This window comes from Aspergillus fumigatus, chromosome 4 (assembly GCF_000002655.1).
Source record: "Aspergillus fumigatus Af293 chromosome 4, whole genome shotgun sequence".
NCBI classification, from domain to species: Eukaryota; Fungi; Ascomycota; class Eurotiomycetes; order Eurotiales; family Aspergillaceae; genus Aspergillus; species Aspergillus fumigatus.
This window is the reverse complement of record NC_007197.1, coordinates 2168312-2194643: the sequence shown is the minus strand read 5'-3', so window position 1 is coordinate 2194643 and position 26332 is coordinate 2168312. Positions and strand designations below refer to the sequence as shown.

Sequence of the window (26332 nt, the reverse complement as noted above, 5' to 3'; positions counted from 1 at the left end):
CGAATGGGGTTCCTGCCTTTACCGAGACGGAAAATTCGATCTGAAAGGGAATAGAATGTGAAGTATACAGCTGCTCACCAGAGTCTGATGGTGCGAGCAACTATTTCTGTAATTTGGCAGGGAAAAAGTTGGGTTGAGCCCCAAGACGAGGGAACTTCGAGGTGGCAGCGCAATAAGCAAAGGGTGACTGCGCTTGTGGTTTCAATGCGCACCCGGAGGCCCCTCGGTCGGGACTGAGCAACACAACAGCAGTCGACCGATTCATCTTTTTATTAATGACATTTCAGTTCTTATTTCTCTACACCAATACTGGCATAAGGAATTGTCTAACAGCATAACCAATTATAAACTATCTCATCGGCTCTTACCTGGCCGTTGCAGAGGCTCTACCGTCGAGCATACTTTACTTGAATACGAAGAGTTTCATGAGTCCTCTGGCATGGTCTGGAAAGGTAGAAAATCAATTTGATATTCCTATATGTACAGACACACCGAATGGAATGCGAATCAAAAGGCAATCCGCAACCTGAAAACCGAGCTAGAACAAAAAGTGGATATCTATGTATTTTTCCATTTCAGACCCCAAGAAGGACTATAGCTTCATGCCGAACAGCTGGTGCACCCGCAAGCTCTGGCGAACGCTGAGGTCTAACATGATTTCCTCACTTCCACCGGGGATAGCGTAGGCACGAACATCACGGTACAAGCGCTCAACCTTGCCACCTTGGCCTCCGCGGCTGTAGCTCAGACCTCCGAAGATCTGACTTGCCTCTCGGGCGCAGAACTCGAAAGTGGTAGTTGCTTGAGCCTTAAGACCAGCAATGGCACCACCCAATTTGAGCATCGCTTCGGTCTCCTCCATCGACTGGCACTGATAGATGATGTTCTCTAGCCAGTTGTATGTTGCTTCGATCTGGCGGGCCATGTGCGCCAGCTTCATGCGAATGACAGGGTGGTCGATGAGCTTCTTGCCGAAGGTCCTGCGCTTGTGGGCATACTTCATGGCTTCCTCGTAGCAAACACGAGCGAATCGGACACACTGAATGACGATACCAATTCTCTCGTGGTTGAAGTTGGTCATGATCACTAGAACGTAGTCAGTATCTGTGTTGGGGGCACTTAAGATGTAACAACGCACCCTTGAAGCCCTGGTTCTCCTTGCCGATCAGGTTCTCCACGGGCACCTTGACGTCCTCGAAGGTAACGTACGTGGTGCCACTGCTCCAGACACCCTGGCAATCCATCCGTCTGGTGCTGACACCACCCGCCTCTCTCTCGATCAAGAGAACACTGATGCCGTTCATGCCAGGCCCGCCGGTACGAACAGCAGTGGTGAAGTAATCGGACCAAACACCGTTGGTGATCCACTTCTTCTCACCATTGACAATATAGTGCTTGCCATCAGGAGACAGCTTAGCTTCGCATGTCAAGTTGGCAACGTCACTACCCGCATCGGGCTCAGTGATGGCGAGACAGATGCGCTTGTCACCGGCCAGAATGCCAGGCAGGATTCTGTCAACCAGGGCCTTCTTGCCGAACTTCACCAGAGGCGGGCAACCAATCCCGAAACCACCAATCAAGTTCCAAACCAAGCCACCACTGCCAGCGCGGGACAACTCGTCCGTGAGCAGCATCTCGTGGAAGAGATCCCAATTCTCAGGTGCCACCGACTGGACCCTGTTGCGAGTGTGCTGAATGGGGTACTTGGTTCCCAACAAACCAGCAAGGTATCCTCTCTCACCCATCTGCTTGTAAACGCTGTCGGGCACCTTCTTGGCCTCATCCCATTCGGTGACGTAGGGCTCAATCTCAGTCTCCACCCATTGTCTGACCTCGGCGCGTAGGGCTGCGTGAGTCTGGTTAAAGTAGGGCGAGTGGTACTAGAGTCATTCAGACGATCAGCGGGGCCGTTTCAGAAGCGGGCAGTAAGAAGGATTCTTGCCAAGGAAACATACACCTTGGTACCATGAAGGGTCCGCGAAGGGAACCAGTTCACCGTAAGGCTCCAGGGGCTCGTCGGACTTCGCAGCAGCAACATCAACCGGCGCTGCGGCCTGAGGCCGGGGCGCCTCCTTCTTAGCAGGAGTAGGGGCGGCGACAGCCTTCTTCGAATCTAGAGAACCAATCTGCAGCTGGGCCTTGTACTTCTTCAGGATCCCCTCGTTGTGATATTTCCAAAACTGCTTCGAAGCATCCTTGCCTGCCACTCGCGAGAGAACTAGATGCGCACTGTCAGCGCCGATGCCGCTAATGTCCGAATCTAGTAACATGTGACAACGACGTACTCTTCTTTCCACCAGGATGATCGTCCTGGAACTTGGTCAGGTCGTAGACGTCCTCATCGATGATCACCCAGAGGTTGTCTGGCTTGTTATGCGACGCCACGTCGTCTTTGGAGAATGTTTTGGACATGATTGTCTATATAAACAGATGTTATGAGCAGAACGAAAGTATAGATACAAGCCTAGTGTATATAGATCTGCAACCCACGCAGTTAGAACGACAAGCTATCTGGGGGACGGGGCAGAGTGTGGTCAAAAAAGTGAGGGACAGAGAAACAATCCGGGGTAAGAGACAAGGAGGACTCGGGGATAGATATAGGCCTAGGAAATGCGGCACAATGGAACTGATCCCTCCACCTCGGAGGCCCAGGATATAATGAGGACGAGAAGTGACGATATGCCTGCGCTATCCAGCACAGCCAGTAAGTAGCATGAAAAATGTATGGGGAGTGGATATCCCTTTCGGAGGAACCGCCCAAAAGAGCCCACTGAGCCCCGTTCCCAAGGTCTTAGTGCTTGTTATTGTCGGTAGATTTATTGATGACAGGTAAGGTAGTATTTGGCCATCTTTCACATGCGCGGGCCAAAAAGCAACCATGGTGATTGATGACCGGCTGGCTACCATGCCCTCCCAAAAATTAACAGCAGCACGCAGGCGAAACACCTCGGCCAGATGATGCTCTGCAGGGTCATCCGCCAGTGATTATGCGTTCTGCTATTGGCTGTTGAGTGTCCGTCTGCGTCATGGCCGCACGTGTGCTGATCACCTATATTGGGAAGCTGCCGAGGTCGTATCCAGCCACACGTGATGTCGCTTTAGTCCAGATTGGGCAATCAGCGCGAAGTCTCGTCTCACCAGACAACTGTTACTTGCAATAAGACTGCTCAGGAGCACCTCCCATGTGAATCCGCTCTTAAATTCTATTCGGCTCATTTTGATGATCAACTCGTTCGGAGACATGGGTCTTGGATTAGGATGGCTCTCTTCAGCCAGGTCTATGTCACCAGGATTTCTCGATGCGCTCGTTAAAAGGCCCCTTATATATGTAGTTTCTTAATTCAACACTCCAACAGTAACGGCTCCTGGCTGCATATAGGCATCTGTTGCGAAACGTGGGTGTAATCAGGTCTCGTGTTAAGATTTCTTTTTAAAAACCCTCCAGCTTCTTAGTGCTCAGTGCTGAACAATACAAACAGAGTGCTGCATTGCAACAAGCATCACATATCATCATCTACAAGATAGATAGATAGGCTAGGGCTTGACGTCCAAGTTGCGAAAGCGTATACCTCAACCACGAGTGGTTCTCCCTGCTTCCTAGAAATAAAAGTGAAATCATCGTTAATCTAGTAGTACAACCGCCGTGTAGACATAGCATCAATATCCTTGCGTTTACTCCTCCATGCCTTCGGACTCGTATTCAAACTCCTCCGGCACAGGGGCTTCCTCGCCACCTTCTTCATCCTCATCCACAGCGGTTAGGACACCAGCGGCGGCCGCTGCCCCTGCGGCTGCGGTGAGATCCGCACCCAGAGGCATCCGACCAGCATCGCGCTGGGGTGTCTGCAAGGCCGCGGCGCCAATGGCGGCTTGCAGCCGATCTTGAAGCGATTCGGCGGTTGCTGCCGGTTGTCTGACTTCTTTGCTTGCTTTCATCTCGATTGTTTCACGAGGTTCGTCGGGATTCTTGTCCAACACAACAACAACAACTCCTCCAGTAGGCTGTGGGTCCATACTTAGCAATTTTCTGGAATGGATAGAATGTGATTTAATAACTTACCCGTTTTACCGGCTCGTACCGTGGGTCTGGGAAAGTGAGGTACTTGAGCTGAGCAGGAAGAACCCTGGACATGTTTTCGAGTTCATATCCAACCTTTTCCCGCTCCGCTTTCTTCTTCGGACCGTCGCCAGCGCCCTTCTCTCCTTCCTTCGCCTCCTCCTCGGGCTTCTCCGCACCTTCGTCCGTCTCCATCTTCTCGGGGAGCTGGTCCGACACTTTTGGTGTTGTTGGCGTCTGATCAACATCCATGCTCTCACGCCGTTGTTGTTTCTCACGACGTTGAGCGCGACGCTTCGCTTGAGCAGTCGTCGAAAGTACAGCAGTCTTGACTTTCTCAGGCGCCTCCTCGGCCTTCACCTGCTGCTCTGGAGGGTAGTCGAAAAGACTAGGTCTCGTGTTGCTATGGAACTTGAAGAAAGGAACTTCAAGCTTCTGATCCACGCCGATGACTGCAGTTGGTGTGAAGCTGAGCGACAAGAAGTGAGTGAGGGGGAACCAGTACCAATACTGAATGAAAACGGCCGTTCCGACGATTCCAGGCATGTTGAGGTTGCCTGTTTGTGTCTGCAGGCTGATAGTGCAGTTCCGACCACCGGCGTCGATGATGCCAAGAGCCACAGCGCAGCCGAACTTGGCCATGGCGTCTTCATGCCTGTCTCCAATCATCTTCATCATGGCTTTACGAAGACTGCTGACACGGGGGTTCATAGCCTCGTTCTGCTGGACCAAAACCATGGCCAAGGCGATCAAGGCGCCCTGCCTGACGAAATCGGTGGAATCCTTAAGCATGGGCTCCAGAAGGTCGATCGCCTCGTCCAGCCCGGTACCAGCGCACGAGATACCCAGTGCCATCGCCGCACCATAGCGCACATGGGGATTATAAGATTCAGACAACAGCTCAACCATCCGAGGCACGCTCTGGTACTTTCTGAACAGGATGAAACCCAAACTGAGAACTGCCACACGACGAACGTCATCGTTGACATCGCTAACGGCAACGTGCAGTAACTTGCGGACGGCTTTGTTGCTGCCAGTACCGCAGTAAGCAAGCGCAATGGTCATGATACCACCGTAACGGAGGGTTGGGTCAGGGTCGCCCAGAAGGCCGTTGATCAACTCATCAGCAGCCTCTTGGCGGCCATACATGATCAAGGCCATACCCATAGCCAGACCACGAACAATCTTCTCGTGCTGCGTATCGTGAGCATACTGGATCATGTCCTCAAGAGCTCTCATATTTCCGGTTCCCAACATGACCAAGCCCATAGCCAGACCAACGGCCTCACCATTGAGCGCTGAGTCAGTGTAGAGAACATTCCGAAGATCCTCGTAAATACCCTCATCACCAGTGGCCATGCCAGCAACACCCAATCCTAACGCTCCACCGTGCTGAACAACCTCCTCCGTAGCCTTTTTGAAGTGATCCCGAATCATGTCAACAGCCATTCCACCATGGTTAGCATAAATCAGTCCAAAAGCGTAGAGTGATCCACCCTGGCTGTAAACAGAGCCCGACCCGCCAACGCCAGCAATATGCTCCCTTGGGAGATAGGGTTGGAGCAACTTTTGGCCTTGGCTCAGATTGCCACGGTGAATGACACCCAGCGCGGCAGTAGCCGTGAACTTAGACCAGTTAACAGCCTTGCCCAGCCACTCCAGATTATCTCGGAAGAACTTGTCATGTGTGGTGCCAGCATGCATGAACGCGTTGGAAAGAGTAACGGCTGTATGGAAGATGGAGTTCCGAGCCTCCAGACTATCGCGGACCTTGTTCAAAATAGCAATATCGGCTTTGTTGTTCCGGTAGAGGAACTCGAGATTGAGTTGAATTGATTTTATGCCATCGAGAATCTCGAGTATATTTTTGAATGCCGTACGCGCTTCATCAGATAACTTCGCCTGGGTATTGTTCAATCCAAGAGACCTTGATTGCTCCGAGCTAGACTGATCCTGCAACAAAGGATCAGATTCCTTGGGCTCTTCTTGACTTTCCGTTTTGCTGCCGTCGGGCTGCTGTTCTTCGGGTACAAGTTCGGCAATTTCTTCGCGAACCTTCTTGAGGAATTCTTGAGTACTATTGTCATAAAGGTCAAACGAGATCTGGTAAGCAACGGCAAGTGACCTGGCATCACCCTTCTCCACCAACTGTCGAAGAATGACGGATGCCATGGAGTGCTCGTTCAGGAAGACAACACATTTAGCAATCGAGAAGTAGTCCGGAGCTGGAATTTCGTTCAGGAGCTCGAGAATGAGTTTCAAGATCTAACTTGGCTGTTAGCGGAAGGCCTGACAACGGCATATAAAACAAGAAAATAGACATACTTCATTGCGAAAAGCCCTCTCCTGCACGATTCCCATGCAGATATCCAATACGTACTCCATGAGCTCCTCGCTTCGACGGGATCCACCGTGTTTCTTCCCATCCTCACTTGCTCGGATAATAGCCCTGCGGAGTACGTCCAAATTCTTCGCTTCGATGGCAATTCCGATGACCTGACGATAACGTTTCTGGACAAAACATTGCTCGAACAAACGCTCAATGACAGATTGCAGCTGGCCCTGAACTCCCCGTTTCAGTACCAATGTTGTTTCATCATGCTTGACAGACACGTCTTCGCCTCCCGGGTGAGCGGCGTCCAAACCCGGCACCTCTTGCCGAGACAGCAATGACTTTGACGGCAATGTGGACTGCGAGAATGGCGTAATGGGAGATGTTAGGCTGGCGGACGTGCTCGTGGCTCCTTCGCCTGATGTCGGGAATGAATTGTTCAAGTTGGCAGACGGGTCGCCTGCGGCGGGTCTTTGAGCAGCAGACAGGGAGATAAATGTATCAACACATTTGGCTTGAGAGAAAACTTAGGTCAGTCGAAGGATATATCAATCGGAGGAGTACTGCCAAAATTTACCGATGATTGTCTCCTCGAACTCGCCGCCATTCTCCAGCTTGAAGAGCTTCCCAGCTCCGAGAGCGAACACCATGCTTTCGTTATATTCTTGAAGGTGATAGTAAACCTTCGCCGCAACTAAAGCGGCGAGCTCCCGCTCCGGAAAAGACTCATCTTCGTATAATGCCTCTCTAAAGGTCAAGAGTCGGTTAGCGACAAACTTTTGGCAGGAATTTCTTTAATAGTGATGTGGAAATCGGATGGATGACCAACATTTGAGGCACTGCGTCAACAACTTCTGTCCAGAGGAGGTCGATTTGAGAATCGAGGGTCTTCAAAGCGAAGACTCTCAACTCCGGATCAGGTTCAGAGAGAAAGCCAACAAGACCGGCGGCCGAAGCAAGTCCGACCATCTTTGAAAGATAAGTCTTGCTTCCAAGACCGGGTTTTCGTGGTTGATGTGAAAGGGGTCGGCTTTGCTACCGCGAGAGATGAGGCGATAGCTTCGAGGAGCTTCAGAACAAGAGAATCAGCTCAGATCTAGGGCAAAAGTATCCGGGATAAGCAAATACCGAGATATACAAAATTTACAGAGAGGCAGTAAATCAAAAACAAACAGATAATGGGGAGCAGATGAGAGAAGGAAGCTGTGAGTTGACTATTAGCAAGCTTCCGACACCAGCCAGGCACACGTCAACGGTTGAAGCTGACGAAAGGCGCCTGTGGTTCCTGCAGAATCCCCTATAGCAATCACGTGATTTTACGATAGAATGGAGAACAGGTGAACAGTTGGCGAAAGCACCAAGGCAAAATGTCAACATGACCACCTTCGCAGATGATCATTCTTTCCTTGCGTTGTTTGGCGTTCTGTGGCGTTAACGTTCCTTTTCTTTGTTTCCCTTTTCTTCTGGTTTGACATCCACCGAGCGCGATATTTCCCCCTCACTACTTAAGCCTAGCTAAGTCGGGTTCTAAATACAACGCGCAGAGAGAAGTAGTGCACACCTTCAAATGACCATCTTTTATCTTCTAAAATGTCAGCCATATTTCCTAAGAACGCGAAGCAGAATTTGCTATCGTTGCCTCTGAGAACACCTACGTCTCAGCAAGACCCCCTTCTCTACATTGACCGCCAGACGAAATACATACAGCGCAGTTTACAGGTCTTGATTGACGCCCAGAGTGATGGTCTCCTAGCAGGCCTCGCAGGAAACCCTCATACTGACTCCACCTCCAATCAAAGCTCCACCCCAACTGAACTTAGCCGCTCCAAGAGCCCATCTACCATACCGGTTCGACAACCCGTTGCGAGGAAGATTGGGTTACGTGAAGCACGGGAAGGGATATTCAAGTCGATCTATGATTTGCTGAAACTGAAAGAGGAGGAACGAGAAATACTCAGCTTCCGACTTGACGAAAGGTCGGATGCTCTGGAACAGATTGCCAGGTTTAGGACCAAACGAGCTGGCTTGAAGGATGCCATATCGACCATCCATGATAATGAGGAGAGCTACCGTTCAAAGGAGCTGCTTGAGGAGAGCCATCAGCTTGAGGCGGAGATTCAGGAGTTGGAAACCAGGCTACTTGAAATGAAAGCAAGGCATCGGAGTGTGATTCGAGAACTTGCACAAATGGAGGATGCCATGGAATCCAAATTGTCCTCTTACAAAGCTTCTCTGTCTCTTGTGGAATCGGACATCGAGAAATTCCTCAAAGACCCTCCTGTCAAGCCTGACTCGGTTACCAGCAGTCATTCAACGTTCTACTCCCTGAATCCTAAGCGTCGCACTCTTGAAATGGCCCACGAACATTGGACAACAGAGCAAGATGACTTACGAAAAAAGCAAAAGGAGGTAGATGCTGAAATCCAGGCTCTTGAAGAGGGTGGAGGTGTATGGAAACAGGTCGTGGGGGAAGTCTCAGGCTTTGAGAAACGACTCAGGTCGGCCATGCGCAGGTCGATCCAGGCACAGTCGCAACTTCTTGAGACAGAGGGACATTCGAAAACTAATACAGAAAATGATCAGGTTCAATCTATTGTAGAAGATCTGGAGCATACTACCAACCGCGTGGAACAACACCTGAATCTTGCAGAGAAGAAGGATTGGAAGCTACTCATATGCTGCATTGGAGCAGAGCTCGAAGCCCTGCGCGAAGCACGAGAGATGCTGCTCGACGCATTTAAAGCATCTACAGAGGACAAATCACCCGCTCCAGGAAGAGAAACAACAAATGCACGTCCTCCTGACGGTAAAAGCGATTCATTGACAGATCCTCTTGGGGTGGACAATCCCGAACCACCAGCTGATCTACTCAGGGACGAGGAACAAAGATCTCCAGGACCGAATTTCAGGTCGGATAACGAGGATGACGAGCCCGATCCCGCTTGGCTACTCCCTGAAGCTTGAATACTTAGTCTGCAAAACGTATAGTCCCATATAATAACAATCTGTCGTAAATGGTTTGAACTGTTAGCGTTGTGGAGCTGTGCCGATGCGGGCTAGTGAAGTAAATGATATGCATAAACAGCCATTGTTCATTCGAACCAAGATTTCGAATCAAACCACCAGTACTCCAAGATGCAGTTGATTGGTGTGCTGGACTACTCAGGCTGACCCCAGTGGTTTTGTTAGTACGGAGGGCCTTCTCAATTTATAATCCATATTGATTCTGCTCGCTATCTACGGAGCAGTAATTATCTAATATTTTTTTGGTATGACCTCTTGCGTTAATTCCTGCCTGACATCTGGCTGGCATAGATTTGATTAGGTCCCTAAGAAACTCTTAGAAATGGCATCCCATGCAGCTCGAACCACCTCTTACAAAGCATTGTATGATAGTTGGTGAACATCTGGATGCTTCTCCTGGATCCAGTCCGTTATCTAATTCCATTAGATTTACGTTAGGGGAGTAGGCTGGCCATGGAATTAGATTTCACGCTCATGCAGCATGAGACACACCTAGAAGAAGAGGAGGGGGGGCTGCTTCTCCTGTTTATTTAAACTATTCACTTAAAGACAGATAGAGCACTCAGTAGATTAGTGAGACATGTCAACCCATATTGACTACTCCGTACCAAGTCTACCAAAACATTGGGAAACCGGAAAGCTAATGTTTGATTTGGAGGACAAGTTCAGAAAAGTTTAGAAGCTACTGATTCTTGGCCTACTGATGCAGTGTTCCATAGATTATGTCCTATTAGATATGAGTGGATGAGTGGTAGACATTAATTCCAGACAATTCATACTCTGCTACAGCGCTACATGCTCTTATGCATCCCCAAGCTCACCTTCTCCACAATGGCTGTGCTTCAAATGTGTCATGTTCACTCTGGAGGTTTTATACTCATATTATATAGCCCAAAGCCAGGCGACTGGTAACAAGGAAGAAGAACGAAAATGAATTAAGGGCTGACGAAAAGAACTTATTAGTAGGGTCTTGGCTTCTAGCATTGGGTTTGGTACTGCAATTTGAAACCTAATAACTGACCTAGTTAGAATTGGCTGGAGACTCAGGACTCTTAGCAGTTAGTTAAGTTAGTTAGCAGCTCTTCACTATGAGCAGCAACACAGTTGGAGAAGGTGTAACAGATGTCAAAGGAATCTACTGGGCAGGTAAACATAGCTGCTGTTGCAGACTAGTCTTATTGCTAAACATATACAGGAGCAGTTCTCTAAGCAAGGTCTTATCAAAACTAGTGTCTTGCAAGCCACCTTGTCACATTACGCATGTAAAGAGAAGGAGATGGCGCAGAAGGCAGTACTGATGGATGCAGTCTTCATAAATGCAGTTGATGGGCTGGTCACAAGCAAAGTTAAGACTAGGGAGGATGCTCAGACATATTGGGAACATACCGCGCGGCCTAGTCCTAGAGATTATGGCATAGGAGATCGGTAACTCAAGAGCATAGAATGTGCATAACAACATTAGTTGCTTATATTGAGAAAAAGGGCTATTAGGAGAGAGAGTATTACATTTTTACTATGTCTGGGTCATCAAAGGGATGAAAGGTTAATATGGTTGAGATCTACGCTAGGGCGCAAGACCAAGAGAAGGGCAATTGGCTGTTCAGTCTTGATGATTCTCCAAAAGGGAGGACGTGTTTATATAACCCTCTTAGCTAGCTACACGTTATAATAGGCCATACTTTCATACAATGCAACCAGTATGGCGTGTCATCGATACGCCCAGGCGGAGCAAGAGAGGTTGGGCGAAGAGGAACGGCTTGCGAACATCAACATAGTTGAGTTCAGTCATGAAGGCGCGCCGAGATTTCGGTGTGGCAATCATGTCGGATCGGCTGGACCTTGTCCTGCCGATGCTTGTTGTATAGGGCTCATGTGGATCTTCGGGTGGAGGCTCCATTCCAAATGGGTCTCGCGTATGTGTGGGGTTCGTCCGAAGCTCCCTGCGGACCGATGTATCCAGCTGGAGTCAGTCCTCTCTACGGAGCGAAGGTCCTGCTTGGAAGAGAAGATCCGTGCGGTCTCTGTCCTCCCAATGGAGAATTCTCATTGTACAGAGGTTCAACTCCAACAAAAAGCATAGGTCCTCACGGAGTCTTCTTTCCGAGCAGTAGCCTGGGGTGCTCGGGAGATGAACTCGATTTAACTTACGACAGACAAACTCAGGGGTACAAGTGCATGAGCAAGAGTAGTTAGTCTAATGGGTAGATCAAGCTCTTGACAGATTCTGCTGAAAGACATGCGGCGATTTCAGAAGAAATGATGAATGCTATAATATTATAACATCTTCCCCAGAGAGCTTTGGTAGCTGCCGAGGAGCCTTCCGAGGCGTCATTTGCTGGTTTCGGCAGGGTACTAAAGCTGACGATGTGTGATTTAAAGCTGATGTGCAATCTGTTGCTAAGTAAAGCCAGCACCTTGGAGGGTAAGGACAAATTTCACTATTATGGTTAAGAATATAGAGTTCCCCTCTGCTCAGCTGCCTGCTGAAGGGGGGTTCTAGGTTGGGCGTAGGCATGGCGTGTTGATTGCTCACTAGGTAGGTTCACTTACGGAAGATAGGTATCGAAATATAATACCACTAGACTAAAAAGGTGTCTGGACGTTAATCCTATCAGTCTAGGGTCTTATAACAATAGGTCCTTTAGCTTCATATAATACTATTTAGGAAGGCGGTAATGAATACTAGAAGGATCCGAATCCCTGCAAAGCCCACTGTACTAGCAAAAACCACCGGGTCAATCACCAACCGAAGCCTTGGAGCCATGAAAAGACCATGCACGAATGTTTCCGACTCGCCTTGTCCCTCCCAACATTAGCCACAACTATATATATCAGCGTCTTCATCTTGACAACCCAACGGCTACAGATTGCCACAGCTAGTACTCATTAGCAAGGGCAGGAAGACAAAAAATAAACAAGCTGGTGTCCATTGAGATGCATCTTCCTGCCCCGACTTACAGCTTCAACATCCCTTCGGTTCACGACGGGACTGAGTTAGAGTGCCGTCTCTATTTGCCTCTGGATCTGCTGCAGTCGGATGGTGCTCGCAAGTGGCACATACGAGGTGCGATAATAGCCCATCCATATGCTCCTCTTGGAGGGTGCTATGATGATCCGGTAGTGGGCTTTATTGGCGGGGAGGTCCTCAGAGGCTGTTTTGTGGTGGGCACCTTCAACTTTCGGTGAGTCTTAGGATGGGCCATGTTTTTCCCATGATGTATTTCGCCGTCACTGCTTCGAAGATATTTTGTTGACTCTGTCAATAGGGGAGCTGGTGAATCCGGAGGTCGAACTAGCTGGACAGCAAAGCCTGAATTGGCGGACTATGTTTCCTTCTACGGATTTATGCTCCATTACCTGCGTTTGTTGAAAGACCACACCCGACAGGAGGACAAGGGCCCAGATCCGAGTTCTGCTCCACCGGTCGAATCAGCTGGTGACTCTAGAACCGCTTCTGGGGAAGTTCATCTCATTCTAGGGGGCTATTCCTACGGGTCGATGATCGCTTCACATCTTCCGACTGTCGATGTGGTAGCACGCTTGTTCGCAGAGGGCGATGTCGGTACATCATTCCACCAAATACGCCAAGCTGCGAAGGAGCTCTCAGCTCAGTCGATAAAGAGTGTCCGAGGCACAGACATGCCGTCGACATCGAGCAAATTTGCATCCAGAGAATGGAGCACGACTGTTGAGGATGTTACTCGAACAACAATTTCATACCTTCTCGTTTCACCTCTTTTGCCCCCTGTCAACTTACTACTCACGTCTTTTTCGAAGCTTTCTTCCTGCTTGGAAGTAGAGACCACTACACAGAGTAAACAGGTTCTCTGCCCAAAGCCAGCCGACCAGCTCTGCTCACACAGAACACTGGCAATTTACGGAAATCACGACACATTCACTTCCGCCCACAAACTACGTAAGTGGGCTAGCGATCTTTCTGAAGCGGCTCACAGCCAATTTCAGTCAGCCGAAATCGACGGGGCCGGCCATTTCTGGCGTGAGAAAGGCGTTGAATCTCGAGCAAGGGAAGCTCTGAGGACTTGGCTGCATCACATTCCATGATTCTGCAAGCTAATCTCACGGCTTCTATGATCAATGAGGAGACCTTCAGGATCATTTATGCAAAATTGCTACCCCGCAGCGCAGTCGAATCAACTCAATGAGCGCTCGGGTGTCATTTTTATAATTCTGCCGCCAACAACGATTTTTTGCCTGTTGTCATAGACCAGATACAGGGGCTCATTTATCCACATTACACTCAGCCGGACATGATGTGTCCAATTCACTACGCATTCATAAAGCTTGTCCTCATCAAGAATAGACACTCAGAACAGTGGCTGCACACTGATGCTAGTCCGCCACACGAAAGGCATCCACCTATAATGAGCTTACGCGCTAAAGTGTGTTTTTGGGTGGCCTAAAACTACTTATTGACCAAACAGGTCCAAGGAGCACTTCTGCGTATTGGAAGCTTGGCTGAAAGGCATTCTTGCGATCGTACGTCAGCGTAAGCACTAAATAATTCTCACGACCCATAGCGTTGCTGTCCTAGGCTCTCCTTTGGTTTAACACACAATATCCAGCGCCGGACGCAAGGAATTCATCACCAAGTGCAAAGAAAAACGTTCAAAGATACCGATCTGCATGGCTCCATAACAATTGACTCACCTAGCCATGTCAGCTGTTACCGAATCAGGCCGCCGACATCCTGGAAAAGGCTTAATGCAATTTCAGTGGGTATTTTATGATGGAGATTATTGATCAGCTGCATGATGCCTCTCTCTGAGCTTGGGACTTAAGGAGTGAAGGAAGAAGCACTCTAGGGAAACCGGGTGGCCTAAGCACCGCAAGTATATGACTGTATAAACCGCGCATTCAATGCGGCGTTCTTCCTCGTAGCATCGCTTCAAACATTTCTAAGACAAGAGTAACGAGCATGTTTTTCTCTTCCGTAATCATGCTCAGTTCTGGCGAATTCATTTTGCTTTCCATCCTTGTCAGCCTTGCTTCCGCATCTCCCACTGTGGCTATATCGTCCTCCCAATGGCCAACGGATCTGAAAGTCAAACAGCTCGCCAATTTTGGACCTAGTCCCTGGATCGAAAATCTTGCCGTCCGACACTCAGGCGAGGTCTTGGCCACCCAAATGCTCGACCCGCGGATATTGCAAGTCGATCCCGATGGAAAATTGCCGCCTATAGTGATCCATAGCTGGGCCGAAGGTGCCAGTGCTGGCAAGTATGACGGTGTTTTGGGAATCACAGAGACCAGACACGACGAGTTCTATGTGGCCGTGGCTGGGCAGTACGACGAGAATATGAAGTTATTACCCAACTCGACCAATTACATATTCCGGGTCGATTTTGATACTTTGGAGGTGTCCTCGGCAGGAGAGGTGCTCTCAAATGCCACAGTGGTGGAACTCACCAGCCTTGATGGCTCTCAGCTAGTGAATGGAGCCACGACGCTCAACGAAGACGCTATCTTGGTTTCAGATTCCTCTAATGGATGGGTCTATAAGGTCGATGTCCGAACTGGTGCATATGATGTGATTGTTGATGACCCTTTGATGAAGAAGAACTCAGGTGCAGAAGGGAAAGCCGGTGTCAATGGGATCAAGGTCTTCGGAGGATATCTTTACTGGACCAACACTGATGCTGGTCTCCTGGCCAGAATTAAGATTAATGATGACGGGAAGCCATGTGGTGTATCCGAGATCGTTGCTTCAAATCTGACTGAGGCGGACGACTTTACTCTGGACGAAAACGGGACAGCATATATTGCTCTGGGCCCCTTAGAAAACGAAGTCCGCGTTGTCCGTCCTGGAGGCAGCAACAGGCTGGCAGCTGTGGATGGGCCAACAGCAGCGAGGTTTGGACGGCAACATGGTGACCATCATCGACTGTACTTCAGTACTCATGGAGGTAGGTCTTCTGTACCAAGTTTCAAGTCATTGTGATGGGCTAATTAGCCTGACCAGCATCGAACATACTGTCCAATAATAGCACGGCAACTTACAATGGAACCATTTCGTATGTCGACATCCCACATACGATATGGTGACTGCCAGGCGATGGTGGTTGTCAACTTAGGGATTGTCTCTACTCAAAGATCCTTTCTCCCAGTGAATACTGTTTAGATGCTGGACGAAAACTCCAGCCAACTCCCTTGTGATTTCGATAGATATAAGTCCTGATGTGCCCGAATTGTATGTTAGCCTATCAATAATCCTGTCACATGCTTGTGTTTCCAGACAGGAATTATCAAGCCTCAGGCGCACAAGTACATCTATTTGGCTGGAACAAGCGGATGACGTAAGGTGTCCAGCATAACTAAATATAACTAATCTGATCAAGGGCGAACAAAACAAACAGCAGATTAGATAGCGCAAATACCGCCCTCTACCACGTCCTCATACGAAGAAAATGAGGATAATGAGGAGCATCAAAGGAGGGATGCGAGAAACCGTGTGAGTCTGGAGGCGTCATGTGGCGATGGCCACTATAGACTCCACACCTGAGGCCCAACTCTGCCCGCGTGACGTCTGAATCGCTGCTGACTGCCAAACCCCACACGAATTTCCTGGGGTTGGGCTATGCTACAGAGTGCAGACTACCAAGGCAAGGGCAGCCCGCTTGGAGTACATTCACATTCTTTTCTCGCTTCCATTCTCTATGTTGTTATTTTCCAATGCTCTCCTTGACGTATAAAGTGAGGATTGCAGAAGCTTGTCTGGCATTCTTCTAGTCTATCTTCATGCTTTGTTCTGGTCAACATTTTCTCTGTTCCTCCTCCCTCTTTACATTTGCCAAATGGATGGCTCTCCCTCAACGTGACGCCTGCTACCATGTCGTTTTTTCATGACTCGCCTATTGTGCAGCCTAAATGTTACGGTGGTGTTAAATCCCGCAGTCAGCTCAATGTCTCATCGACCCCAGCACGGCAGCGCCGTATTCTATTGAAATCGATTTCTGTCCCCTCGTTACCGTCGGTGGTGCGGAACTCGCTATCATGGGCTGGGGATACCCTAAATGCGTATCGCGATGGAGCCTCAAGAGAGCAAAGGAAGGCGCTTACGGATATTGAGGATCGCAAGCAGATTTTGTACCTCGGAATGCGTAATGTAAGTCGCTAATTTTCCTCATTCCGTTGCCGCTGTCAGTCCATCGCTAAATCAGATTCATGGTCTAGGCAGTTTCGTACGAGGAGTGGAGGAGTTGCGCCTGCGAACTGGACGAGTTAGAGGACAATAACACCTGGAAGCAGACATTCGAATGTTCAGAATACAGCCCTCACCTTGTGCAAGAGCGTCTCAAACAGCTGGAAGAGGCCCGCATCAGTTGTGACGTAAGCCGGATGCTTTTTCTGATTCGCACTTCGCTGAGTCGCGATCTGGGGAATATGAGCAATGCGGCGCTGTACAGACATTCTCATGTCGGTACGAAGGACTTGATCGACCGGTACATTACGACGGCGGTTGATACGATATCAATGTTGGTGGATCTGGCTGGAAAGAAGTGTGATGTGTTGGAGTCGAGGTATATGCTCGATCAGCTTCTCGCCGCGAGACAGGCGTTTGGTCGAAGTGCTCTACTATTCTCAGGAGGCGCCACGTTCGGAATGAACCATATTGGAGTACTAAAAGCCCTATGGGAAGCAAAACTGCTTCCCCGCATTATTTCTGGCGCCTCCGCGGGCAGTATCGTCTGTGCCGTTTTCTGCACACGTACAGACGATGAGTTGCCAGCGCTTCTGGAATCTTATGCTTACGGAGATTTCGCCGTCTTTGATGAGGAAGGGAAGGAGGAGAATATATTGCAGAAAACAGCGCGGTTTCTGAAATATGGCTCCTTTTTGGACATTTCGAATCTTGCTAGAGTCATGCGGAACTGGCTTGGCGACATTACATTTCAGGAAGCATACAATAGGACGAGGAGGATACTGAACATTTGTGTCTCCAGTGCCGGAGTGTACGAACTTCCAAGGTTGTTGAACTACATTACCGCACCCAACGTGATGATTTGGTCTGCTGTGTAAGTTTCATTATCCTGATGCTCAACATACCCTGAATAGCTTGGCCGATCTGTGTTCTGACTTGCTATAGCGCTGTCTCCTGTTCAGTACCGCTGGTTTTCACGCCCTTTGTGCTGATGGCCAAAGATCCATTGACCGGAGAAGCGGTCCCTTGGACTGATTTCCACAAGCAGTACATTGACGGCTCAGTGGATGGAGATTTGCCCATGACCAGATTGTCTGAGATGTTCAATGTCAATCATTTCATTGTCTCACAGGTGAATCCTCATGTGGTTCCTTTCCTTCCTAAGGACGATGGTCCCAGTCATGGGCCAATGCAGACCTCATCTTCACCTACCTGGCTTCACACCGTGACACATCTAGCCAAGGACGAAATATTACACCGGATGGCGGTCTTGTCAGATCTTGGTATCTTCCCCACATCGCTCACCAAAGCTGCTTCCATCATGAACCAGAAATATTACGGAGATATCAATATCTACCCCGAGATTCTCTACGCAAATTTCCCTCGAATCCTCAAGAACCCGACCACTGAATTCATGCTTCAGGCGTGTCTCAGCGGAGAACGCGCGACTTGGCCCAAACTCGGACGAATCCGGAATCACTGTGCTATAGAGCTCGCATTGGACTCGGCTATCCAGCAGATGCGCGTGCGAGTTGCCTTCAGTCCTAGCTTGGTTGACTTGAGGTACCAAGGGTTTAATGGGCATTCGATTGATTCGCTCGATAGCAGTGGAGGGCGCGGACGCATGCTCAACCGGAGGAGCTCGTACGATCATGGAGTGGAGCGTATGGAGCGAATGCGTCCGAATTCTGGCCGTCGATCCACAGCGCAAGTGAGGCGGTCTCGTAGCGAATATCTCGCCGAACAGTCACATAGCCTGAGTGTTGTTCGTTCAGCCGAAGCTGGACAAGAGATTCAAGATCGCAGTGACGACCGCCCGAAGGACCTGACCGTTGACGGAACATATTGTATTGATTTTGATTATGACGAAACCGATCTATCCTCTCCAGAGCGACCAGTACTTTTACGGGCCTCTTCATGGGGATCGTCAGCGGGTGCGCAGCCGGGATCGCGGCATAGTCAGCAGAGCACTGTCCGAACCCGGCCGCTCTTAACATCGGCCGCGTCCGTGATGGGTCCCTCCGTAGGCACATCACGTTGGCCATCATCTGCGCACTCTGCCGACAATGCCAGCCCCCGAATGTCGTTGTACTCAAAGACGATATCACCTCCACACAACTTATTGCAGATGACACCTGCAGTTCATGGGATCTCCGCTGGGACGTCAACCCGTCACTCTTACAACTGAGACGCAATCAGAGTGGCCAATATAAATGCCTTCCCATCATAATGACACCAGGGTCCTTCTGGGGATATCGGAAACTCCACTTAAGAGACTCGTCAAGAAGTCAATTTACGAAGCACTCTATCCGACCTCTTTTTCGAGCATTTGTCTAGCATGTGAGACCACGAGCAGCAGTCCATTTCGTACTATGATCACTTTTTACGGCTTTCATTGGCATGTGATGTTGCCTTAGGTTCTAGACCTTGAGTCTGGGAAGCTACACAGATGCCTGCAAAGGCGTTTCTGGCGATGGGGAAGCCTCGATTAGAGAGTACATACACGGCGGCCTTAGACCAGGACTCGGTGTCGGTTTCAGGTCATTTGACAGGTTCACAGCTCATACCACAGCATTCTTGAAACGGCGTCCTGTATTCTTTTGTGGGCAAGATGGAGGGTTGATCTGTATTAGAGCAGATAATGAATAGATGCACGATGCACATCTCGTATACTATCCTATCCCTTTTCATGTGCTTGCTCTGTATAGTCGAAGACACGGAGTTGGCCATAATAACCCCTCATGAGCTAACAATCCGCTGACCAAATCAGTTGCATGCAGGACGAGGATATTAATTCATTTAACAACTAGAATCCCGCATAATTAGTGTGTTTCGTCTTCCCCAGCTAGTAGTGAGGTCTCCCTGGGCGCTTCGCTGCTGCGCTGCAACCTCAGCCCTCCAAGTGCTGAACTAAATTTGGCACTATTATCCCGCAAGCAAACTGCAAAAGGAAACTAATTATGGTATTCGATTGCATATTCCAGGCTAATTCAGAATCCTCGCTGTCTTACATGGATAAGTTTCTAAGAATGGATATGTTAGCCTTGCTGCAAGGCCTGTTAATTGACGCTAATACCCCGGCGGCAATAGAGTGGCTTTGTTTGTTGCTAATGTTGGCAACTTGATCGACCGGATCGATGCAAGCTTAAGCTGTTTGTGGCTGTTTCAGAGACTCAGTGGATGATGAAACATATTTAGAAAACAGCAGCGTTAACTGGATATCCAACATGGATAAGCTTATATACACCCGTTGTCGTCCTGGTCGACAAGAGTCTCAAGCTTGTCCGCAGACTTGCTCTGGTGGTGCTTGTGACTGAAGCCTGCCCTTGTCCTGCATTGCATAGACTGATGGTGGTCATCCGTAAAGATCATCTGTGTATTATCCTTGCCTCTTGACCCCTCGCTTTTGAACTTTGCAGAGCAGCCTCGTCCCCCTCAGACTGCTCTCCCAGCTTCGGTTGCCAGTGTCACCTCTATATACCCTGATCCCAACATCAGTACGGGGTACTCCGTACCATGAGCCATCTCTCTGCTCCTACAGGAAAGCAGCATTGAACATAACCAAAATGGCGAACATCGTCACCCGGCCCCTCAGCATCTTCCGCAAACACGACTCCAAGTCCCAGTCGCTGCCGCAATCACATTCACTACACACCAGATGGGGCGACACAACCATCTCCGCGCCAACGGACGGCTCCTGGGCCCAATACACTACCTCTGCCCCTCCTCAATCTTCCTCCTCGACCCGCAGGAGCAAGAGCAAGAGCAAGAGCACGGATAAGCCAGCCTACGAAGTGGAATACGTACCTCGCACGCATCAACTCATCGAGTCCCGCCCAAGCTCGACCCTAACCCCAACGTCCACGTCCACCACTTCAACCTCGACCTCGACCTCCCTGTCACGGCGTCTCTCTATACGTCTGACGCCTAGATCAAGGTGCTCCCGCTCGTACTGTGACACAACCGAACGCCAACCCCTCGTCGAGCGCCGGGCCCAGTTCGCCTACAAACCCATCCACCAGGATTATCTCAGCGAAGTGGCCAAAAAGACAGCTGCGGCACCTCGAATCACTTCCAACAGCGTCGGCGAGCGACCAATATCTCCGTCTCCAACTCCCCCTTCGTCGCTGGAGCCCACGCCGTCCCCGTCGTGGTCGCGCTTCCGGTATATCCCTGCCTACCCGCAGTACGAGGAGGAATTCGCTCGCTCGCGTTCATTGCGCGCGTATTCGGTCTCTTCGAGTGGTAGTTACCGTGCTGGCGACGATGAGAACTGGGAAGAGGAGTTCAACCTGGACTCCAGCTCCCGGTCTCGGAGTTGTTCGTCGGCGAAGAAAAGGGTCTCGGGCAGACGCATGACCATGACAATGGTTCCTGATGCGGATGAAATCTACGGATGATTTAGTTTTTGTCTATTTCGTTTGTCTTGAATGCATTTCTGGCTCATGGTGAATTTTGCGGCATATTCAAGGCGTTTGGTGGGTTAGCGTCGATTTTCTATTTCGAACTTCATGGTGTTAGGCAGAACCATGATAATGATAATGACATTATGGCATCTAGTAGCTGTCTCCTGACCCTCTTTAGACATCTGAGATCTTGAAAATCATTTGGTATAGAGAGTTGAAGACCACCTCACAAATTGCACGCCTGGCCCATCTTACTAGGGCAGTAGAAAATCAATCAAAGCCTGAACAAACACCCACAGGAATTAAACAATCAAGTTTATATTCTTGTGGAACCTACCTGAACTGACAGTAATACAATGAGCTACATGCATATTTGCAATACATGCCTAAGACCACGAAGGTACCTGAATGTGAGGGCCCCGTCCTGACGTCAGATTGAACACCATCACTATCACCATCGCCATCACCAGTCGACGTCAGAACGTCGTTCGCTCATATTTCCTATTGGCGGGCTGGCCTCCCCTCTTCGTTTCTTCAGAGTCGCATCGATTCATCTAGTCCAACTTGCTGCGAATATTAGGCAATGGTGGATTTAGTTTTATACCAGATTCCCTGTTATATCGTCTGTTCCACTGGGTATACCAACAATGACGCCATGCCCACGCATTACACCTTATCGCTGTTGCAAAGTCCGATTATCTTCGCTGCTTTCTGCATCGCTCACGATTATTATCCCTATTGCTTGAATCGTTCGCTTGAGGATCAGTAATAACAACTATTACAACCAGCACCTCAATCCTAAGTTGAATATACCCGGCACAATGGCAGAATCAGTGGTCCAGATTAAATGCGAATGCAAGGTTCGTCTTCACCATTTTGTATCACAGACTCAAGATCTAACGGCCATATCATAACAGCACGACCCCTGGGGCAAAAAGGGCAAACATGCACTGGCTGCCCAGCTTTGGGCCAAATCACCTGGCTCCGGCGATGTCAAGGAGACAGAGACATACTCTGAGGTGAGAAATCGCCTCATTTCCTAGCCATGCAGCTCATAACATTGACTCTTGAGACAGATGTGGATGGGTACATACCCGACAGTTCCGTCGAAAATCCTTGCCACAGGCGAGATGCTCGCCGACTACATCAAAAACAACCCGCAGTTGATTGGGAAGGCCGTTTTGGATCGATATGGTCCAGAAATCCCCTTTTTGCCCAAGGTACACACCGTCTCGAGAAAAACAGCCTGCATGACCTTGACTAATGAATACTCAGATCCTATCCTTCGCCAAAGCCCTCCCACTTCAAATCCACCCTGACAAGGCCTTGGCTGAGAAGCTCCACGCAACCGATCCGAAGAAATTCGGCGACCCCAACCACAAACCCGAAATAGCAATTGCACTATCCAACTTTGAGCTCTTCGCTGGCTTCAAACCCCTGAAAGACATCGAGTCTCTCATGAAACTGAAGCCGCTCGAACGGTTTGTCCCGCCTCACGACACATTCGATGACGAGCTTCTGCGGCAGATTTGCAAGGCGCTGCTAAGCGCGCCCCCAGTCGCCGTTGCTGAAACGATCAATGAGCTTCAGAGCATTCCCGAGCCTCAATTTGGTCCCAACAGCAGCTATATTCCGGGTATGCTGGAGAGACTTCGCAAACAGTATTCGGAGTACGACAATGGCAACCTGGTCGCTGCGTTGTTGATGAATTATCTCTGCATCGGACCAGGTGAGGCTGTCAATGTACCTGCAGATAGTCTGCATGCATATCTCAACGGCGACATCATGGAATGCATGGCCCGGTCCGATAACGTGCTGAACACAGGATTCTGTCCCAGGCCGGCGCGAGACAATTTGGATCTGTTCTCACGCGCGCTAACGTTCAAACCTCACTCAAAAGAGGAGGTGATTCTACCACGGAAAAAGAGCGACAAAGGCTTGAATGGGAAAACCGATGAGTATGCGCCCGCCTTTAGCGAATTCAACGTCCTCGCGACTTGTTTGGGGCCCGGGGAGACGGAGACGCACAAAGCCATCTTAGGTCCGAGTCTTATGATTGTCGTAAAAGGTAACGGCCATATGAACGCTCCAGGCGACAAGCGGTTCGACCTGAAGGAAGGATACACCTACTTCATCGGACAGGGAGTTGCCCTAGACTTCTACACAGAGAAGGGAATAGCGGTTTATCGACCTTATACGGAGTAATCAGAAAGCGGCGCATGGGTCATTAGGCGGCCAGTCAATGTCATAGTAGAAATGCATCATGATGGCCTAATTCCTCCACTTGTTAGTCCTTGTAATTTCACGATGCAGACATTGTGCATCAATTGCCGACAAATATAGGACCCTTTGAAGTTGAACAACTCATCTGCAGAGAAGATGGGCCAGATCGCGATTCCCCCTCCACCCTAGCGCGGAGATACGGGGTCCGGGCGCACACAACTGAGTCGCTGAAAACTGTCAGCCAATGATTCCTGAATCCTCACCAGTTTGGATTCTATTTTGGGTGAGGAAGGATTCAAGCATGCGTTTCAGCTTTGCGTTTGTCTGTAACCATCAACTAAACAAGTTAAGCGCAAGTGATCCTCCCAGAGCGTCCTCCGATTCGGTTTCTATCTTTGTCCATGACTACTGCAATCCTGCATTGTTGACCCCCAAAATAGCTTTAAACTCATGGTTCTGAAACAAGGGACCGTGATCAGACCCGAGCTTATCAATATGACAGGGCTTAAATATTCTCTTCTTTCCGTTCATCATAGAGGAATGATCCGACAGCGTTGATGGAGAGGCTGGCGAGGCGGATCAGGGTCCTCTCAGTGTTTCGCGTATGTGATTGGTATCGAACAAGCATTGCTTCTTTTGCCTGAAGAACGACTGCCAGTATGGTCATTTCGCGTGACACCAACTATTCAAGTCACGTTGAATCCGATCACGCTTCGTTGACGTCAACCGATGATCCAGGACCGGGGAGCTCCAGCAATGTCACAGCGATAATCATTGGAGTGGTCGTTGGAGGCGTTGTTGCCATTGCAAGTAGGACTCTCCTCCATCAAGCTAGGGTCCTCTGCGTGTTCCAATGCTAAAAAGTCTGTGTCAGTCACCGCGGGCATACTCTTCTTCCTTCATAAGAAACGCAGATGGGATCGTATTCGTCGACGCGAAGAACAACTCCTCCAGTATCATATCCAGGCAGGGTTGAAGTCCGAGGATGCTGAGCTTGCAACCATGCGGGGTCGGCCGTCATCTTCGCTCTCCATCTACCGCGCCCACTCTGCCGACATCAATGACCAACCACCAGCATATCAGACTTTGCATGTACCTGTCTATGACCCTTCCAGGTACAGATATATAGATGTTCCACCAGCTGTGCAGTTCTCTTCGATGAGACAACCACCATTCCAGCCAGTCGATAATGCTCCTGCAAGAGTTTCGTCACAGCTTCGCAACCAGCCTGTCTCGCCATTGCCACAGCTATTGCAGCCACCAGGGCCGGTATTTCTGGGAACCTCACCAGATTCGACACGAGACTCGATACAATCAGACAGTCCCTTCCAAGCCACTTTGGCTCCTGCAGACTCAAGCACCCTCGATCGGACGGCAAGGCTACCTAGGAGACCAAAACCGGTGCTTTCAAGGTTGATCACAGATCTCAATTAATGATGAGATGCATGTTCTTATCAATTGACCATGGTTCTGGTATTAGACGAATTTCTTTGTCTGTTTGGACGGCGTAAATGGATATTAGCGATGGCGCATGGTGTGGGATCCTGGGTTTCCTTACTCTTGTTCTTCTCGTGATTATCTTCTCGTGATCATTGGCTCAGAAGCAGCGGAAACAATGACAACAACTTCATAAACAAAACATGCAATCTGGAGGACTTCCAAGTTTCAGAGCCCTAGGCGTGTGGAAGAGGCCCCGGTTGATGATTGAATAAGCAGGTTCGGCTCTGAAGGCTGCATTCAGCAATAGGAAGCAGTCATACTAGGACATACAACGTCAATAATGAGGGGCTCGCAAGTCCCCCGAGGACAATTAAAAATGGAGGAGAGGGGTAGGAATCATCATGAGGACTGAATGGGGTGACCTACCTCCTTCCTTTACCGTTGCCCTCATCGCCCCTGATGTGGAAAGTGCAGACCAAATAGTCCGCTACCTCAACACACCCTTAGCTTGACGTATTCTCGTCCCATCTCTCGAGACAACACGTCCGGCGGAGACATCTCTCTGGTGCCCTATTTCCTCGTCTCTGCCATATAATACTACCTATTCTTATCTCAGCCGTTACTCTCGTTACGCGGTACACAGGCGGACGCGCACTCAATCGGACACCCCATTTGCGAATCAGTATGGATGAAATGGTAGCAGGGTGCCTCTGCCTGTATGGTTTCGCCACTGTGCAACAACCCGCTGACCAGGCCGCTCTTGTTTTCGGAACGAATCTCTCCGCCGCATCCAATGGCGCCGTCATCAGGAAGGAAATAGCTTGTGCTCAAGCTCTAACGCGGGCATTCCCACCACGGTCGATTCATGTTTTTGAGCCCACTCGCACCTGGTCGGAATGGAAAAATGATCCTGTTGCCCCAGATGCTAATCCGAGGTCGGCACGTGCGCGCATCTACCGGTCTCAGACGACGTACAGAATGGGCTTCGGAGATGTGGACTTCATGCGCCATGTGGCGAAGAAGCTTGATGACCATAAAGGCGTTGAAATCTTGGAACTTCACTGGCTGCTCAGCAGGGAGACTATCCGTTCTCTAGAGGTCGAGATTGCGCAATCGGCAATGAAGGATGCAGGTCGAAGAGCGGAAGTACTAGCCAGGAGGGCGGGACTCAACTTTGCTCCCTTGCGAATGACAGATTCCGAATGGCGAGCAAACGGGGAGATCTTGCCTGCATCCTGGAAGGACGCCGAGAACGATACGGGTGGTCGGTATCTCGACATGGAGCCGAGGATGTTTCAGTTTAATGCTATCATCAAAGGCAATTTCATTATCTGGTGAAATGTGCGGCGCGGAAGGGTTGTGGTAGTCGCTGGTTGCTCTTTGTCTTCGGTCGCTTTGCTTGTTCGAGAGAATAACGGCCAGAGGATCTTGAAACGTTTGCGTGTTTCGCTTGTAATTTGGATCGCTCATCTTTGTTGAATGGCTAGATTTGCTTGAACTTTGCGCGGCTTAGTGGGTTGGGCTGAATTGCTGTGCTTGTGAGATGCTATATAGGATCACAGAACGTATAACAACTTCTACTTGCTACGCCTACATGTCAAGAATCCTAGCCTGTCCAGGGTACCCCCCACCAGAAGTAGACTCGAGTCATTGCTTCATCGTAGCAAGTTGCGAAACCAGGAGAGGTCCTT

General features: G+C 49.6%; 10 protein-coding genes across 10 annotated transcripts; 8 read left to right on the top strand and 2 right to left on the bottom strand.

Annotated features, from left to right (window-relative positions):
* Positions 1–592: 592 nt before the first annotated feature.
* On the bottom strand, positions 593–2412 carry AFUA_4G08490 (putative acyl-CoA dehydrogenase; the record flags this gene model as incomplete). The annotated part of the gene is made up of 4 exons (XM_746884.1): positions 593–1086; positions 1139–1880; positions 1956–2218; positions 2286–2412. The coding sequence occupies 4 exons, from the start codon at positions 2410–2412 to the stop codon at positions 593–595; spliced, it is 1626 nt and encodes a 541-aa protein (XP_751977.1).
* Positions 2413–3340: 928 nt separating this feature from the next.
* On the bottom strand, positions 3341–7645 carry AFUA_4G08480 (proteasome regulatory particle base subunit RPN2). Its single transcript, XM_746885.2, has 6 exons — positions 7518–7645; positions 7219–7458; positions 6967–7136; positions 6383–6903; positions 4061–6322; positions 3341–4002 (listed from the first exon to the last, which is right to left on the bottom strand). Exons 2-6 carry the CDS (start codon positions 7356–7358, stop codon positions 3673–3675), a joined length of 3423 nt encoding a protein of 1140 aa, XP_751978.1. The 5' UTR covers positions 7359–7458; positions 7518–7645; the 3' UTR covers positions 3341–3672.
* A 104-nt stretch (positions 7646–7749) lies between these two features.
* On the top strand, positions 7750–9589 carry AFUA_4G08470 (uncharacterized protein). The gene has a single exon (XM_746886.2). The coding sequence runs from the start codon at positions 7980–7982 to the stop codon at positions 9351–9353; it is 1374 nt and encodes a 457-aa protein (XP_751979.1). The 5' UTR covers positions 7750–7979; the 3' UTR covers positions 9354–9589.
* Positions 9590–12347: 2758 nt separating this feature from the next.
* AFUA_4G08460 (uncharacterized protein) lies at positions 12348–13475 on the top strand (the record flags this gene model as incomplete). Its single annotated transcript, XM_746887.1, has 2 exons — positions 12348–12595; positions 12680–13475. 2 exons carry the CDS (start codon positions 12348–12350, stop codon positions 13473–13475), a joined length of 1044 nt encoding a protein of 347 aa, XP_751980.1.
* An 895-nt stretch (positions 13476–14370) lies between these two features.
* AFUA_4G08450 (SMP-30/gluconolactonase/LRE family protein) lies at positions 14371–15372 on the top strand (the record flags this gene model as incomplete). Its single annotated transcript, XM_746888.1, has 1 exon — positions 14371–15372. The coding sequence occupies one exon, from the start codon at positions 14371–14373 to the stop codon at positions 15370–15372; it is 1002 nt and encodes a 333-aa protein (XP_751981.1).
* A 622-nt stretch (positions 15373–15994) lies between these two features.
* AFUA_4G08440 (putative Patatin family phospholipase) lies at positions 15995–19269 on the top strand. Its single transcript, XM_746889.2, has 3 exons — positions 15995–16536; positions 16605–17446; positions 17518–19269. Exons 1-3 carry the CDS (start codon positions 16261–16263, stop codon positions 18758–18760), a joined length of 2361 nt encoding a protein of 786 aa, XP_751982.1. The 5' UTR covers positions 15995–16260; the 3' UTR covers positions 18761–19269.
* Positions 19270–19973: 704 nt separating this feature from the next.
* Positions 19974–20972, top strand: AFUA_4G08420 (uncharacterized protein; the record flags this gene model as incomplete). Its single annotated transcript, XM_746890.2, has 1 exon — positions 19974–20972. Exon 1 carries the CDS (start codon positions 20139–20141, stop codon positions 20970–20972), a length of 834 nt encoding a protein of 277 aa, XP_751983.1. The 5' UTR covers positions 19974–20138.
* Positions 20973–21799: 827 nt separating this feature from the next.
* On the top strand, positions 21800–23183 carry AFUA_4G08410 (class I mannose-6-phosphate isomerase; the record flags this gene model as incomplete). Its single annotated transcript, XM_746891.1, has 4 exons — positions 21800–21838; positions 21896–21997; positions 22055–22198; positions 22254–23183. The coding sequence occupies 4 exons, from the start codon at positions 21800–21802 to the stop codon at positions 23181–23183; spliced, it is 1215 nt and encodes a 404-aa protein (XP_751984.1).
* A 1020-nt stretch (positions 23184–24203) lies between these two features.
* On the top strand, positions 24204–24589 carry AFUA_4G08400 (uncharacterized protein; the record flags this gene model as incomplete). Its single annotated transcript, XM_746892.1, has 2 exons — positions 24204–24293; positions 24404–24589. 2 exons carry the CDS (start codon positions 24204–24206, stop codon positions 24587–24589), a joined length of 276 nt encoding a protein of 91 aa, XP_751985.1.
* Positions 24590–25325: 736 nt separating this feature from the next.
* Positions 25326–25979, top strand: AFUA_4G08390 (SIMPL domain-containing protein; the record flags this gene model as incomplete). Its single annotated transcript, XM_746893.1, has 1 exon — positions 25326–25979. One exon carries the CDS (start codon positions 25326–25328, stop codon positions 25977–25979), a length of 654 nt encoding a protein of 217 aa, XP_751986.1.
* Between the last annotated feature and the right edge of the window lie 353 nt (positions 25980–26332).

Excerpts from the sequence above, each read along its gene's own strand:
- AFUA_4G08480 (XM_746885.2), bottom strand. The coding sequence starts at position 7,358 with ATGGTCGGACTTGCTTCGGCCGCCGGTCTTGTTGGCTTTCTCTCTGAA. Across the intron at positions 7,137-7,218 it reads GTTGACGCAGTGCCTCAAAT|AGAGGCATTATACGAAGATG; the intron begins GTTGGTCATCCA and ends CTTGACCTTTAG. Across the intron at positions 6,323-6,382 it reads AGAGGGCTTTTCGCAATGAA|ATCTTGAAACTCATTCTCGA; the intron begins GTATGTCTATTT and ends CAGCCAAGTTAG.
- AFUA_4G08470 (XM_746886.2), top strand. The coding sequence starts at position 7,980 with ATGTCAGCCATATTTCCTAAGAACGCGAAGCAGAATTTGCTATCGTTG.
- AFUA_4G08440 (XM_746889.2), top strand. The coding sequence starts at position 16,261 with ATGTCGTTTTTTCATGACTCGCCTATTGTGCAGCCTAAATGTTACGGT. Across the intron at positions 16,537-16,604 it reads TGTACCTCGGAATGCGTAAT|GCAGTTTCGTACGAGGAGTG; the intron begins GTAAGTCGCTAA and ends TTCATGGTCTAG. Across the intron at positions 17,447-17,517 it reads GTGATGATTTGGTCTGCTGT|CGCTGTCTCCTGTTCAGTAC; the intron begins GTAAGTTTCATT and ends GACTTGCTATAG.